This window comes from Lepidochelys olivacea (genome assembly GCF_965140295.1).
Source record: "Lepidochelys olivacea isolate rLepOli2 genome assembly, chromosome: 11".
Lineage (NCBI taxonomy): Eukaryota > Metazoa > Chordata > Testudines > Cheloniidae > Lepidochelys > Lepidochelys olivacea.
The window spans coordinates 69,687,861-69,703,757 of record NC_140421.1 but is presented as its reverse complement, the minus strand read 5'-3'; the positions used below and the strand labels follow the sequence as shown (position 1 = coordinate 69,703,757).

Here is a 15,897-nt window from a genome sequence, read left to right as displayed (position 1 = left end):
TGGCAACAAGGACACACTGTTGATATCCAGTTTCTCGTCCACTGTAATCCCCAGGTCCTTTTCTGCAGAACTGCTGATTAGCTAGTCGATCGCCAGCCTATAGTAGTGCATAGGATTCTTCTGTCTTAAGTGCAGGACTCTGCACTTGTCCTTATTGAACCTCCTCAGATTTCTTTTGGCCCAATCCTCCAATTTGTCTATGTCACTCTGGACCCTATCATTACCCTCCAGCGTATCTACTCCTCCCCCCAGTTTAGTGTAATCCGCAAACTTTCTGAGGGTGCAGTCCATCCCATCATCCAGATCTCTGGTAACCTGAGTTGGAGTAGTTGGTACAAAAAAGGTTAATGCTACACCTATTTCTTTATCTATTTTTTCTTACCTATCAGATTTGTCCCAGTAAGAAATTGGTCTACACTTGAAGGCTTTTCCAAGTAGGATTTACCCTTCCCAAAGTGTTGCAGTATTTGAAAGAAATGTTTTTAAAATGTTCTTTGCTTTTGACTTGGATCCTAGACTGAGCCCACTATTGTTAATAACTCAGCAGTTGTGCTGTTTAATAAAATAAACCATCCTTTGTTCTTAAAATGATCATTAATCTGAAAATGCCCGTGTTTAGCAAATATGCCTTTGAAAGAAATAAAAAAGTAATCTTGAAACCAATTCTTTCCTGCCACAATCTGGTCCTCCTGAAAATGAGTTTCTTGAAGTGAAATAATCTGAGTGATTTTTTTAGTTCTACCAGACCTTTTTTCCTTTTAATGACATTACGTTGCCCTTTGACATTCAAAAATGATACCTCAAAGGGAAAGACACTGATAACTCTTTAGCTTATCCAAAACTTGAAAGTTGTATGTTTCTTTGGCTATTTGAAGGCATGAACCATTGTATGGCAAATGTTTCATTTCTAATTATATTGTATTCATAATTGTGTGTTTGAGTGGGCTTGATTTCTGCTTGTGTACTTCCATAGTTAATTCCTTTATTAATTCTTTTTACTACCTTTGCAGCCCCTCCCTCTGCGTTCGCCTTCCTTTAAATCCAAAAATAAAATACCAAAATAGCATCTGCATCAGTCCTCAAATGACTGAATTGCTGAGCCCTAAACAGAGATGGACAAAATTTTACTTGGAATGCTCTGTTCCATTTTTTCAAATAAGGTCAATGTTCCATTTCAGCCTATTCGGAAAAGAACATTTTGATTTTTTTAAAGTTATTTTTTAGTTCCATTTTATATTATATAACATTTTAAAAGGTGAAATTGGAACAAGATGTTTTATCAGGCTGAAATATTTTTATCCAAAATAAAACTTCTTGAATGTAGTTTCATGGGAATTTTTTGTTTTGTTTGGAACTGAAATTTCAAATTTGCGGATTTTTGCTGCCCATCTCGTTCCCTAAACCACTGTACTTTCCCCTTGAACACTTGGACTACTTCTCTTTGCAATCCAAAGGAGGTACATTCTCTGCCAATGGGACCTCAACCCTTGCTCTTCAGGATAGATTACCATCTGATCATTTGCACTACATTGGGAGGATTTATATAGATGCCAAGGGCCCCTCCTTGTGCCTGTCTATTTTCTCCTGTCTCCTCCATGTGTGAGACACACTCTTCATATTTTATTTTTAATTTAAAGAACAGAGCTATAACAAAGTTATGCCCACCCCAAGACCACCTTCTGGTTAATCTCATTCATCTTTTCTTTTTCTACCCCCCTTTTCAGCATCATCTTATAGATTAGTTTCTAATGTGGAGTATGCTCTTGGGTGGCTGAGATTTGGATATGGATTTCTATTCCAAGTGATTTATATGTGGCCTATACACCTGTCTAATTTCTGAATGATTTGAAATTATTTGAAATATGGCTTTCTTGATTAAGGTAAAGAGCATTTATATAACATATGAGCAGTCCTAACAGAAAAGTTCACAAGCTTCACTTTATCAGTTAGAAGAATACCCCATCTTAAAATGTACTGTACACCAAGGAAGGCTTGAGAGGTGTGATCCAGACTGCTTCCTCCCACAAATGCTATTACAGTGTTATGTGTTGTGGTTGTTCTTTGAGCAGAATATCTTGCCAGTGAACCTTCTTCCTCAGAGCTAGGTTTAAAAGCAAACAGCCTGCCTTATTTTGTCTTCCCTTTGTCCAATATTATCCAATTATTGCTTCTAAATAATCTCTCTTGTTTGCAGGTTGAAGAAAGGCCAGAAAAAGACTTTGAGAAGGTAAGAGAGTTGACATTAATTATATTGATCATAACACATATCTTACCACTTTTCCATGTTAAACTTGCATTGAATTTGCACTAATTTTGAATAAAATCCATGACAGGATATAGCTTCATATAGTAAGAACATAAGAATGGTCATACTGGATCAGACCAGTGGTCCGTTTAGCCATGAGCTTGTCTTCTGGCAGTGGCCAATACCAGATGCTTCGGAGGGAATTAATAGAACTGGGCCAATTATCAAGTGATCTGTGCCCTGTTATGTACACCCAGCTTCTGGCAATCAGAGGCTTAGCGACACCCAAAGCATGGGGTTGTGACCTTGACCATCTTGGCTAATCACCATTGATGGACCTATCCTCCATGAACTTATCTAATTCTTTTTGAGCCCTGTTATGGTTTTGGCCTTCACAACATCCTCTGGCAATGAGTTCCATAAGAAGACTATATGTTTTGTGAAGAAGTATTTCCTTATGTTTGTTTTAAACGTGTTGTCTGTTAATTTCATTGGGTGACCATTAGTTCTTGTATTATGTGAAACAGTAAATTATTCACTTCCTCCTTATTCACTTTCTCCACTCCATTCATGATTTTTATAGTCCTCTATCATATCCCCCTCCTCAGCTGTCTCTTTACCAAGCTGACAAGTCCCAGTCTCTTAAATCTTTTATATGGAAGGTGTTCTATGCCTTTAATCATATTTGTTGCCCTTCTCTGTACCTTTTCCAATTCTTATGTATCTTTTTTGAGATGGGGGTGACCAGAACTACACCCAGTATTTGTGTGGGCATACCATGGATTTATATAGTGGCATAATGATATTTTCTGTCTTATCATCTATCCTTTTCCTAATGGTTCCTAACATTCTGTTAGCTTTTTTGATTGCCACTGCACACTGAGTGGATGTTTTCAGAAAACTATCCATGATAACTCCCAAGATCTTTCTTGAGTGGTAACAGCTACTTTAGATCCCATCATTTTGTAGGAATAGTTGGGATTATGTTTTCCAATGCGTGTTACTTCACATTTATCAACACGTTTACCAGTCATCTGGTACAGAAGTCGATTTAAGCGATAGGTCACTGGGTGGGGGCTCGAGCCAGTTCTGTGTTGTATTGTTGAAAGGAAACCCCTAGATACTGAACCTGGCCCTTGATGCTGCTGGATTACCGCAGGGTCGAGGAACCCCAGTCGTGCCAAAGACTCCCTAGTGCTCGGTTCCACACACATGCAGAACAAAATGGGGCGGGGGGGGGGAGGGATAGCTCAGTGGTTTGAGCATTGGCCTGCTAAACCCAGTTCAATGAGGAATCTGGGGCAAAAAATGGGGATTGGTCCTGCTTTGAGCAGGGGGTTGGACTAGATGACCTCCTGAGGTCCCTTCCAACCCTGATATTCTATGATTCCATGATTTTACTTCTGTATATAGCATTGGTGAGACCAATACTGCAATACTGTGTCCAGTTCTGGTGGTCACGTTTTAAAAATATGTTGAAAAATCAGAGGGTACAGAAAAGAGCCATAAAAATGATTCAAGGGCAGGGGGAAAAAGTGTTAAAATGAGACTTAAAGAGATCAATCTGTTTAGCTTATCAAAAAGGTGACAGAGTTAACTTGATTATGGTGTGTAAGTACCTTGATGCAGAGAAAATACTCGGCACTAAAAGGCCTTTTTAATTTAGCAGAGATCGAGAATTAATGGCTGGAAGTTAAAGCCAGACAAATTCAAATTAGAAATAAGGTGCTGTGGTGGAGTAGACCCCCACCCAGTCAGGAGAGGGGTTAAAGAGCCCTTCTGGGTGCAATCAGCCTCAACCCAGTACATCTGTGAGGCTTGTCAAACCTAGAGTGGGGCAGGCCATGAAAAGGGAGGATCCGGATCCCTGCTCAGTGCAGAGTGATATTCTGAAGGAACAAGACTGCAACTCCGAGGTCCCCATCCCCTAAAAGTGCTGACTAGGGAACCAGCTTGAGACCATGGCTGCCCAGGCCCTCTCAGAAAAGAGGTACTTTTCTCATTTCTTCTTCAGATTCCCAAAGGACTACAACTCTGCTTGCTGTGGAAGAATACTAACTTCTTGTTTAAACTGCTTTAACTTCCTCTTGCAAGGGGGCCAACATCTTAAAAAGCACAGCCAGAGAGCAGTGCCCCCAACTCTGAGGCAAGAGCAGAGCCCACTCTCTCTCCAGGGGGGTGTCAGAGAGGTATAGCCTATTGCAGGCACAATTTTTTAGCAGTGGAGTATGATTAAGGCTACATTTTAGTCACGGGTATTTTTAGTAAAAGTCATGGACAGGTCACGACAGTAAACAAAAATTCACAGCCCGTGACCTGTCCATGATTTTTACTATATACCCCAAACTAAAACTTGGGCATGGGGCTGCGGGGGCAGTCCAGGAGTGCCAAGGAGGTGGCCCGGGAACCTGCTGGTGATGGCAGGGTGGGGGTGCGGTAGCAGCATACAGCCCAGGACCCCCCTGTTCCCTCTGCCTAGGAACTGCAGGGCCATGCCAGTGGGAGCCAGGGAGCCCCCCACCCTGAGGTAAGCATCCCCCACACGCCATAACCCCCTGTCCCTAGCCCTGAGTCCTCTCCCACACACTGAAACTGCTGCTGCTGGCCCAAGGGCTGCTGAGCTCAGGCAGCCCCTGAGCCAGCCACTGCAGATGTCATGGAGGTCATGGGAAGTTGCAGAATCTGTGACAGACTCAAAGCCTTAAGGATGATTAACCTTTGATATATACTACCAACGGAAGTGGTATATTCTACATCTCTTGAGATCTTCAAATCAAAACTGAGTGCCTTTCTGGAAGAAACGTTATAGTCAAATGCAAGCTATTGGACTCAACGCAGAGGTAACTGGGTGAAATTTGATGTGAAATTTCTGTGATATTACAGGAGGCCACACAAGATTGTCCTTTCTGGCCTTAAAAATATCTGAATATTACAGAATAAATTCAGTGAACTTCACCTTGCCTCATTGTGATGAAGTAAAACTCTCAGATGAGGCTCTGTACTTAAACACTGGCCGCTGCTGGGACTGCCAATGTGAGTGCTAATTATATAATTTTGGTGGTGTTGGACACTTCTCTACTGTGAATTGGACTGAATTAAAGGCACAGACTTGCTTCTTATAGCTCACCAATTAGCTATCTGATGGTAACTTCTGTCAGTCAATTTCATCCTGTTCCAAATTTGAACTGATGCCCTCAAGATGAAGGCTTCTGTCTCCATCAGTAGTCATACTATAAATGATCTGAAAAATCTCAGGACATAAAATTTGTTCAACGGAAGTTCTTTTGTGACCCACTGATGCACAGCATGTCTACTGACGATCCATCTGCTATAAATGAAAACAACTTTCTTTGTTCCAAAGAGATCATTTTGATCATTCTGACTTGGTATGCATATAAAGAGGCAGATCACATTCTCAAAATATTCACATGCATTCATTTTTGTGTTTAAAAAGGATTGTTTTATACCCATTTTATTTAAACTGTGTATGGTTCTAGGGAGCTCGTACTGTGTCAAGCTTATCAGCAGCTACGCTAGCCTCTCTGGGTGGAACTTCCTCCCGGAGAGGCAGTGGGGACACCTCCATCTCCGTTGATACTGAGGCATCCATTAGAGAAATAAAGGTAAGAAGTCTTTGTAAGTGACATGTATTGGTAGGAGCTGTCTCTTGCCAGGTAGAATGTATTTCTTCATGTCTTGAAGTTTCCCACTAAGTTTGACTTAGTAAGCAGTGGAATTATTTAAAAGCATAGTTTTATATTTCTCCATCAGTATGTGTGGGAAATTACACATGCAAATCAATATTGGCAGGAGTTACCAGAAACACCTAATTCATCTAAAGATTTAGCCCTCTTGAAGTCTAAAAGTGGGCAGTAACTGTGGTCTGTTTTATGCAGAGTTGTGTAGCTATTTTGGCCCCAGGATATGAGAGAGACAAGGTGGGGTACTATCTTTTATTGGACCAGCTTCTGTTGGTGAGAGAGACGAGCCTTCATGGAGCTTTTCTTTGGGTGATCTGAAGAAGAACTCCGTGTAAGTTTGAAAGCTTCTCTCTCTCTCTCACCAACAGAAGTTGGTCCAATAAAAGGTATTACCTCACCCGCCTTATGGTATGTTTTGTATTTTCATTTTATTGGCTGGTTAAAAGAAATCTTATTTTTTGGAAAAATGATGCATAGCTGTTCTAAAACGAGATGCTGTAGCACTACTGGACGTTATGGGCTTGCTGTAGGAATGGTTGGGCGAAACACTATGGCTTGTGTTATGCAGGAGATCAGACTAGATGATCGTAATAGTTCCATCTGGTATTAAAAACTATGGAAGTGGGAAACAAACCCAGTCCCTTTCTCTTTCCTTGGTCACCTCCAAATTATAATATTTTACTTCTTTTGCAGTTCTGGCATTAGGAGGTGACCAAGGAGAGAGAGAGATTGTGTAAAGCTTTAATTGGGCTCATAATTAAAATGAATGTCTTCATTCCATTTCCCAGTGGTATTTCCCACACTTCCTAGGGTGTCCTGTTAGTGCTCATGTTCCTATTCTCTGAGACTTATCATAGAGTGATGTAGCTATGAGCACCTCACATGCACTAATAAATTTATCTTCACAACACCGCTGTTGGGTGCTAGTAGAGAAATATAAAAGAAAAGGAAGTCTTGTGGCACCTTAGAGACTAACCACATTTATTTGAGCATAAGCTTCCGTGAGCTACAGCTTACTTCATCGAATGCATTCCGATTTTACATATAGGGAGCTGAGGCAGAACGAGAGATAGAAAGGGACTTGCCCAATATCATACAGCCTGTGATAGAGCTGAAAACAGAATTCAGATCCCCTGAGTCACAATCTAGTTAGTTAACCACAAGACCATCCTTATTGTTGTAGAAACATCCTATTTTCCCAATCAAAATTATTAGGACAGGAATTTACATCTATTCAAGAAGGATGATTGGCTGAAAAGCCTGTAAATCTTTTTACAGTGAAGTTTAGAAAACTCAAACTAGAGTAGAAACGTGTCTGTAAATGGGAATTTTGAACACCGGCTTCTCATTCAGCTGTCATAACTGCCCATTAGTTTTCTTGATATCATTCACTTTTCTTGCCATTTCCCTCAGGATATCAATGAGTTAAAGAACCAGATTCAGGATGTAGAAGGCAAATACATGCAGGGACTGAAAGAAATGAAGGTACTGGTTTATTGCAGACTGAACATGTGATATTAACATGAGCTAAACTTTCAGAGAGGCACAGCAAGAGACAGAACTAGAATTTAACCTGCATGCTTTTATGCTGAGGTTTGAATTAACTAAAAGCATTTAATCAGTGAGGAAAACATGCTGATGACCAGTAATCATTTCTTTGGATAATTCTTGGTAATCAGCACATGTAAATATTCTATTAGCCTCTGTAGAAAAGGTGATTAATGAGAACTCTTACTACTGCATGTCTTATATTTTGGTGTCTTGAGAATGTATTTAATTCTCCATCAACAACTGTAATATAAAGATTAGAGCATATAGAATACCAATCAGTTACTCCTTTTAAAATATGTCCATAATACAAGAACAGGAAATCACTCTAAATTTGAGGGTAAATTTAAAATAAAAGTAAATGCTGATTATTAAGCATGTAACTAACCTGTGGAGTTCAGTGACATGGGAAATCAAAGTTAAATACTGTAAATGTATTTTAAAAGGTACTTGGTAGAGAGTCCCAGTAAAACAATTGGTAAGTTATGCATACTTGAAGGAGAGGCAATCATATCTCATGCTATACAAGCAGCCCTGGTAAAACCTCCGTATTGTGTGGGGTAAACTGTCACAGCAGCTGCAGGGGAGGAATGCCTACAAATTCCATTAATGCACAAAAGGATTTTGGTGTAGCAGCTAAATAAATGTATCAGTTTGACACTTTATACTACGTATTCAGCTGCATTGGCTCGCGTTTTGAAAAACAGAAGGCATGTAAAGATGAGTGTACTGGGGACTTAGCATACCAGATATGCTAATATGGTACATATTAGCATAATTGTTAATTAAAATTAAAACTTTCTCTCATACTTTTTCCTCATTTGTTCAGTAGTACAAGATATTCGGTTACTGGCATCTTATGTGACCTGCAAATGGAAAAAATAGTTTGTGCTTTTTTTGCATCTTTTAAATATATGAAGCCTAAACTTTTTTCTCTTCTAGATCACAAAATATATATTAGATTCTGCAAACCAATCTACCTTACTCTTTTGGAGAATAAGTGAACTAGACTTTTGTAATATTGTTCCCTTCAAGTGCATTGGTAGCATTTTTATCCAGGTCTGCTTGTGTCTTTGAAGACCAACAACTTCGGTTTTGCTTAGTCACCTCTGATCTTGCTTTTGGCATAGAATGTGGAACATATACTTAATTAAAATTAATTTCCAGCTATAGTAACTTTTCTCAGAATTTGCCAGGAAGAGACTGGAACATTTTAAGCAAGCTAAATTCATCCCCTCACAGAATAAAAGTGTTAAATAGTGAATAGATTGAAACCTCCATCTGATTTTAGGCTATGTCTTTAGTGGTTTTATTCTCTGTATTCAGATTTAGAATTATTAAATGACAGATAGTCCAGGGTTGGGATAGAATTTGATAATACTAATAAAACAAAATTGGGCATGTTCTTCTATGGTTCTGCATTTAACCCTTAACAGTGTGTAAGTTCGTGCCAACTAATTTTAAGGATTTAATTAATCATGTAGCTGCTTTGATTCCTGATTGCCCTTCAGAAACTGATATTTCTTGTCTTATACAGTACACCTGCAACACGCACCAGTAACATGATTCATATTTAATGATGAGACACAAGTTCTTGTACCTTTAAAATGTCAGAGTGCCTTATACTTTAATAGTATTCCAAAATAGATTCTTAATTTGAAACTTACGTATTTTGTCATCTTTTCATATTTAAAAATATGCGTATTTCCCCCTTTAATGTTTATGGATCTAGTGGAAGTGGAATATTATAATATCCAAAATTTATCATGGATGTCCATATAATGCTAGCAATGTGACTTAATGAACTGGTGGATTGTTGAGCCTAGCTTTAAATTAAGACATCTGTCTAGGCACCTCTTTTTTGTTTCTTGCCTGCATACTTACACTGCAATGCGTTTGAAAGTTGCTGTTAGGTTGGTCTTAATTCAAATTGTATACCTGGAGAGGTTTTAGACCTGCGGTGTAACATGGAAAATGGTACCATTGTATCTTGCCAACATTTCAGCTATTATTATATCTGAACTGTTCTCATGCTCAGCCTGAGTTAATAAATCTGAATTGCCTAGACAGTAGGAACAGGTTGAGAAAGGTGATCTAATAAAATAAGGGGTAAGCATGGAAAACAATTTGTTTCACACTTCATCTGAAGCAAAAATCTAACCAAAAATGCAGTATAAATTGCTGGTGTGCACTGAAAACTGACATTACAGAGCTGTCTCTCTCAGGCGTTTGAAAAATCCACTCTCCTGAGGGATGTGGTTATGCTGACCTAACTAACCCCTAAAGCAGACAGCACTACATTCTGGGGACCTAGCGGCTGCCTCTTGGGGAGGTGGACTGACTGCTGTAGTGAGTGTCTAAGCTGAAGTGCTGCAGCTGTGCCTCTGTAGCATTTTAAGTGTGCACATAGCCAAAAGGTAGTGTACAGTCACTGCAATTTTTAATTAAACATATTAGAGTCCTAATTTAAGACCGCAAAAAGCACAGATATTGCCACCTCTTCTCCCAGGTTTGGGGTCCCAGTCAGCAAAGTTACTTAAGCCATGGTTAACAGCTGATTCAGCTGGACTGCTTGCGTGTCTATACTTAAGCATGTGCTTGCATACTTCGCAACGTATAAAAGTGCTTTCTTTGAAGTAACTTCTCACTGTACTTACATATTTCTTGCCTTCAGGACTCCCTAGCAGAAGTTGAAGAGAAATATAAAAAGGCTATGGTGTCCAATGCACAGCTAGACAATGAAAAAACAAACTTCATGTACCAAGTAGATACCTTGAAGGATGCATTGTTAGAGTTAGAAGAACAGCTGGCAGAATCCAGGAGGCAATATGAAGAGAAAAGCAAAGTAAGTATGAACACTTCTTGAGAAGCTGAAAGTTGTTTGAAAAAGTATCTTCAGGGAAGAGACAATACTTTTTTTTAAGGAGAGGGGGATGAATCAAGTATGTAGAAATCTACCCGTTGAATAGCGCTCATTAGCAACTTGGCTGCCTTTTTTGCCTTTATCTGCCGGCACATGAATATGAGATTTACATTTTATAAGTCAATATCCAGGATATGGTGACTTTTTTGCATACAAGCTCATCAGTATAGCTTTATGCATTTTATTTGCATTTTGACTTAGAGAATATCCAAAAAGCCTTTCTGACTCCAGGAAATGTTATCCCTAGCAACTTTTGAAGGCTTTCCTGTTTCCTCTGGGACACGGTTACATACAAAGCTTAATTCAAAAGGCCATAGGAAGGTTGTGTGAGAAGTACTTCTTAAACAAATTAAGGCATTCATGGGCTTAACTATTGAAAATATACTATTGACTTGAATTACTGTCACCTCACTGAGGTGATGGAATGAGCCTCACTGAGTTAACTTTCGTGCAAACTAGTATTTCCTTAGGGATTATGTGGTAACTTCTCAGGAGCTAAATCTCTGACTCATGAGATATTGGTTAGTGTGTCCTCCATCATGCATAGCTCTTGGTAAATGGTGTGCTTTTGAAATTTCACAATAAGGACTGGCCACATTGGAGTACTCTACCTTTTGAAAAAGGTAGGTTCCATTTCTAGTCATTATCTCTGAAGTCAGCAGGGCTTGAGTGCTGTAAATGATGTGCACTCTCCCTGACCCAAAACCCACACCACCAGTTTATTATGGATCAGTGTCTATATTGAACATTTGGCTCAAAATAACCCAGTCGCAATCTGATTTCCTTCATAAGAGACACCCCACCCAGTTTATTGTGGATCAGTGTCTAAATTGAGCATTTGGTTTGAAATAACCCATCCCAATCTCAGACAAACAAGCTTAAAATTGAGATATTGATACTGCCTCATCTGTAAAGCACTTTGAGATCTGTGTATGCAAAGCTCTAGGTGGTATTATTATTATGCATGACAAATAAATATTTCCTTGCCTCTCCAGGAATTTGAGCGGGAAAAGCATGCTCATAGCATATTGCAGTTTCAGTTCACAGAAATCAAGGAGACCCTGAAGCAAAGAGAAGAAATGCTCGAGGTAGGTAATTACTCCATTGTGTTTAATGTGGTTGTTTGATCCATGTGTTCCAAACTAACAGTTAGAAGATAGAAGGCTCAGACAGGAATGGGGAATCTTAGTCCCTGCCCCAGATTTCTCATCTGATGCAGTACTGTAGGTTCATTCTGTTAGACCTGAAATGGTTAGGGCTGATAAAACAAAAATATTTCAGAAGTACTGTTCATAGTTGGATTTGTACGTTACGCTGTCTTTAATTTCTCAGAATAAGTTGTTATGCTCTGGGCTCCTTCTTGTGGAGAGGCTGGAAGAAAGAGGACAATGGCATAAAACTCAAGTAAGGATTCAGAGCAAGATAGTTCCAGTAGACAGGTGTTTGTCGTCATACTAAAGATGAGAGGTTGGCTGTCCCTAGCAGGGTAGGTTTCAGGAGTTGTATTCATCTCTTTGAATGAAAACAGTTGGGTATGGGAGCGATGCATGTAGGTAGATTGTTGTATTTTAACACCTGATTTCATTGTTCTTTGCATCACTACAATCTTGACTTTTTCTTCTGATTAACCCTTTACCTGCTTTCTGTCTCCTTGTGTGTCCCTGCTCCTCAGGAAGTGCGACAGCTGCAACAGAAACAGGAGAGCTATATCAGGGAAATTTCTGATCTTCAGGAGACGATAGAGTGGAAAGACAAAAAAATAGGGGTAGGAACGCACACAACTTCTGAAATTTGCTCAGTTTCACACTGAGCTTCTTTAGCAGACTCCGCCCCTGCAAAACTTCATGAATGAAATATTACCCTATACAATGTGACCCATAATCAGTCAAATATACTCTTTACATTGAATTGTGGCTTTAACTTAAAAGATAAGGTCCAAGAAAATGCTTATCTTCTGGCCAGATTTGAAAATTCACTGGAGTTCATATAACATGGTGAAATGTGTGCACGCCCATCATGGATATGTAGAACTAAGAAAGGAGTGCCCTTTAGTAAAATACTGGCTATTCATGATGTGGTTTCAATGCTGAATGGAATTGGTTTTCTATTCAAATTTATTACCTTTACTCTTTTAAACCATAACTGCACTGTGGGAAAGGAGAAAGTGGGCTTGTTTATAGCTCCTTGGACTCTGGGGATGAAAATCTTCGTATTTCCCCCCACCAGTGTAAATGAAATGTTAACTATCAGTGGCACTTCTAGAGAGAAATATGGTAGTCAGTGACAGATGAGATGTGAGAGACTCATTTCTTGGGTGGACAAAAGAAACCTGGCAAGTCGTTTGTCCATGATGTTGTCCAATGATTTATGGCAATTTGAAACCCACAATTTAGAATGGTCAAAATTTCACTACAGCTGAGAATTTTATAAAAGTTTGTATTGCATGCTGCATACTTGAGGTATATACACTATTTCCATGACAGACTGCAAAAGTTCCATGGACGCCACTGAGATCTGTCAGACCAGCTTTCATACACTTTCTTTAATGTATTTTGATTTTAAAAAACACACCCACACAAAAGTACTATAGGAAATTCAAAGTCAAGAGTATAAAAATCTGTTCTTAGCTGCCTCATTGTATCTAGTTACTGAAAAATCTAATCCCAACACAGTATAGGCTATCAGGGATTGAGTATTTATTATGAACTCCCCAAACTGAATCTTTGGATTAAATTATATATTTACTGGATTTAAATTTTTTATGAATTTGTAAATTTAGCCTTTAATCTTTTAATTTTCTCCTTTTCGTGCATGTCATTTCCATTAATTTCTGAATAACTGATACCTGCTTATTCTTTTTTCTAACTTGCCTTACATAGTCTCTTCTCCTTTCTTGTTGTCTCCCTGCCTTCTGTCTGTTTGCTCTGTGAACGCTCAGGCGTTAGAGAGGCAGAAAGAGTTCTTTGATTCCATAAGGAGTGAGCGGGATGACCTCAGAGATGAGGTGGTTGTGCTGAAGGAACAACTGAAGGTATGCCATAAGAACAGAAGAAACTCTTGTTGCTAAAGCAATTAAGTAATCAGTTGCTGGTTTCTCTTCTGGTGCACTGGACAGAAAAGCTGGTTCCAGCTATCCAGCACTGATAAGCCGTATGTACATGTTGCTCTCATTCATTTCAAGAATTTGCTTCTTACCTATCTCTTCTGTGGTTGTTGGCACTCCTAATATATTATAGTGAATATAGGCGAGGGGCTGTTGTCCAAGGAACATGTCAGATATTGAGCAACAGAGCTACTTTAAAAAGGTGATCAGATCGGTTCTGTCAAAACTTTGAACAAGGTACATTCTCATTGCTTTTGTTATGAAGCAACCACTGCTCAAAATATAAAGGGGCAAGAATGTTCAGCTAATTGTAGTGTTTGAACACTAGACTTTAAAATGAAAAGGAGTACTTGTGGCACCTTAGAGACTAACCAATTTATTTGAGCATAAGCTTTCGTGAGCTACAGCTCACTTCATCGGATGCATACTGTGGAAAGTGTAGAAGATCTTTTTATACACACAAAGCATGAAAAAATTCCTCTTTGTGTGTATAAAAAGATCTTCTACACTTTCCACAGTACGCATCCGATGAAGTGAGCTGTAGCTCACGAAAGCTTATGCTCAAATAAATTGGTTAGTCTCTAAGGTGCCACAAGTACTCCTTTTCTTTTTGCGAATACAGACTAACACGGCTGTTACTCTGAAACCAGACTTTAAAATGTTTCTTCCTTATCCACAGAAACATGGAATAATCCCAAATTTGGAAGTAGCCACCAATGGAGAGGCTTTAGATGGTCTCGATAATGAAGGATATTCAGATTCTACCAAGATTACTCCAGGGGCGACTCAGATCTTACAGACAGCTGGGGATGGGACACTAGGTAAGTGCTCAGGCTCCACTAGAGCAGTGATACTCAGACTCTGGCTTGTGAGTCGCAAATGGCCCTTCAATGCGTCTCCTGCGGCTCTTTGCAGCACGTGATATTAAAACGCTGGATGCTTTTACTATGTTATTAATCTATTAAGTTATCAGCTCGCACTGTTTAAATATGAATAGTACTATAGTAAATTAAACAATGAATTCACACTACTGTGGCTCTTGTGGGTAATGTTGATTGCTAATTTGGCTCCTGAACCCCTGAGGTCTGAGTATCACTGCACTAGACTTCTCCATCTGTCTAATCATAATTCATTCACTTTTGTTGCTTGGAGATTGAGCATTCATTATTTAGACAATTAACCAATCACGCAGCTTCTTGAATCACCTCCTATGCCTTTTTCTGCTTATTGATTATAGTTGCTTCACTTCAAGCATATCATGACATTTTTCTGTACCTGTAAAAGGAGCTTTTATTGTACATTCCCTTTATTCTGCACCCTGAGAAAATAAATGGTCATGACACAAGTATAAATACAAGATGAGTAGCAGCTTATTTAGCTTAATATTAAAACCTGAATTTAGGAATGTCCTCAACCATCCTACTGTTGCTTTGGTTATTTTTTCTAACACAGAGAATTAAGCTGAGAGAGAACCAGAATAAGAGCATTTGAATTCATATATGTAAATTTAGTGTACAAATTCTGTAACTAATGTATTATTTGAGAACCATAAATGTCTGCTGAACAATAGTTCAGTGTGCTGTTGCAAGACATTTTAACATTTGAATTCTTAATATCTAATACTGTTAAGTATAAAGCAATTTATATTGCTGGAAATTTTATAACAATGATATGCTCAGCAGTGTGTACAGGAAGTATACATTATGTATGTGTGTCCTCAGACCAGGAGGAGTCTAATTGGTTGGCAAAGATTCTGACTTTGGTGCAATTATGTTGTATAGTCAGAATCTGAACTCATTAGCTGTTGAACTTTCCACTGTCTCATTATGCTCATGGAAGAGGAGAAAATACTGGATGTTTACTTCTAAATTGAAATACTAGCAAATCTCAACAGGCAGCCAACCATTTAACTGGAAGTGAGAGTTTTCTCAGATTTAGCTGTTGGCAGCTTTTTCTCATTCCATTGCGTGAAAACAATTTGAAACAACAAAAACAGGATATGAGAATATTTAAAAGTTGTATCTAAAACTTTAGTCTGTTCTAACGTATTCTGATTCTATGGAAACAGGTACGTCATTGGAACAAAAGCTAATACCTGACATTAAGTGCTGGTTAACACCTGCTTTTTTGCTCCTAAAGTGCTGCAAATTGGAAGAAAAGTTATATTTTTAAACAATACTTGGGAAGAAATATTGTCCCTTTTGGATGGATGTAGTGCCTGAAAGAAGCGCTAAATAACTGAGCTTCAACCTTGTGGGTTATGTCTGATATCCATGCATTCAAAACATTTGCCTGCCAATCAGATCCCATCTTCTATAACACTCATTATACACACTTATTTATAAAATAGTGTCTGTTTTCTAAGTCAGTAGCTATA

The 15,897-nt window shown here is 38.8% G+C and overlaps 1 protein-coding gene across 20 annotated transcripts in view; it reads left to right on the top strand.

Annotated features, from left to right (window-relative positions):
• LRRFIP1 (LRR binding FLII interacting protein 1) overlaps positions 1-15,897 on the top strand; it is a 184,459-nt gene that overhangs the window by 151,195 nt on the left and 17,367 nt on the right. For 13 of the 20 annotated variants that reach the window (XM_084644015.1, XM_084644019.1, XM_084644022.1 and 10 more), the window contains 8 exons: positions 2,195-2,227; positions 5,743-5,868; positions 7,360-7,431; positions 10,169-10,339; positions 11,413-11,505; positions 12,090-12,182; positions 13,356-13,448; positions 14,200-14,341. In XM_084644015.1, coding sequence (XP_084500141.1) covers positions 2,195-2,227; positions 5,743-5,868; positions 7,360-7,431; positions 10,169-10,339; positions 11,413-11,505; positions 12,090-12,182; positions 13,356-13,448; positions 14,200-14,341 — 823 coding nt within the window. The remainder of the gene's footprint in view (positions 1-2,194; positions 2,228-5,742; positions 5,869-7,359; positions 7,432-10,168; positions 10,340-11,412; positions 11,506-12,089; positions 12,183-13,355; positions 13,449-14,199; positions 14,342-15,897) is intronic. The other 7 variants (XM_084644023.1, XM_084644011.1, XM_084644012.1 and 4 more) reach the window with 3 other exon arrangements.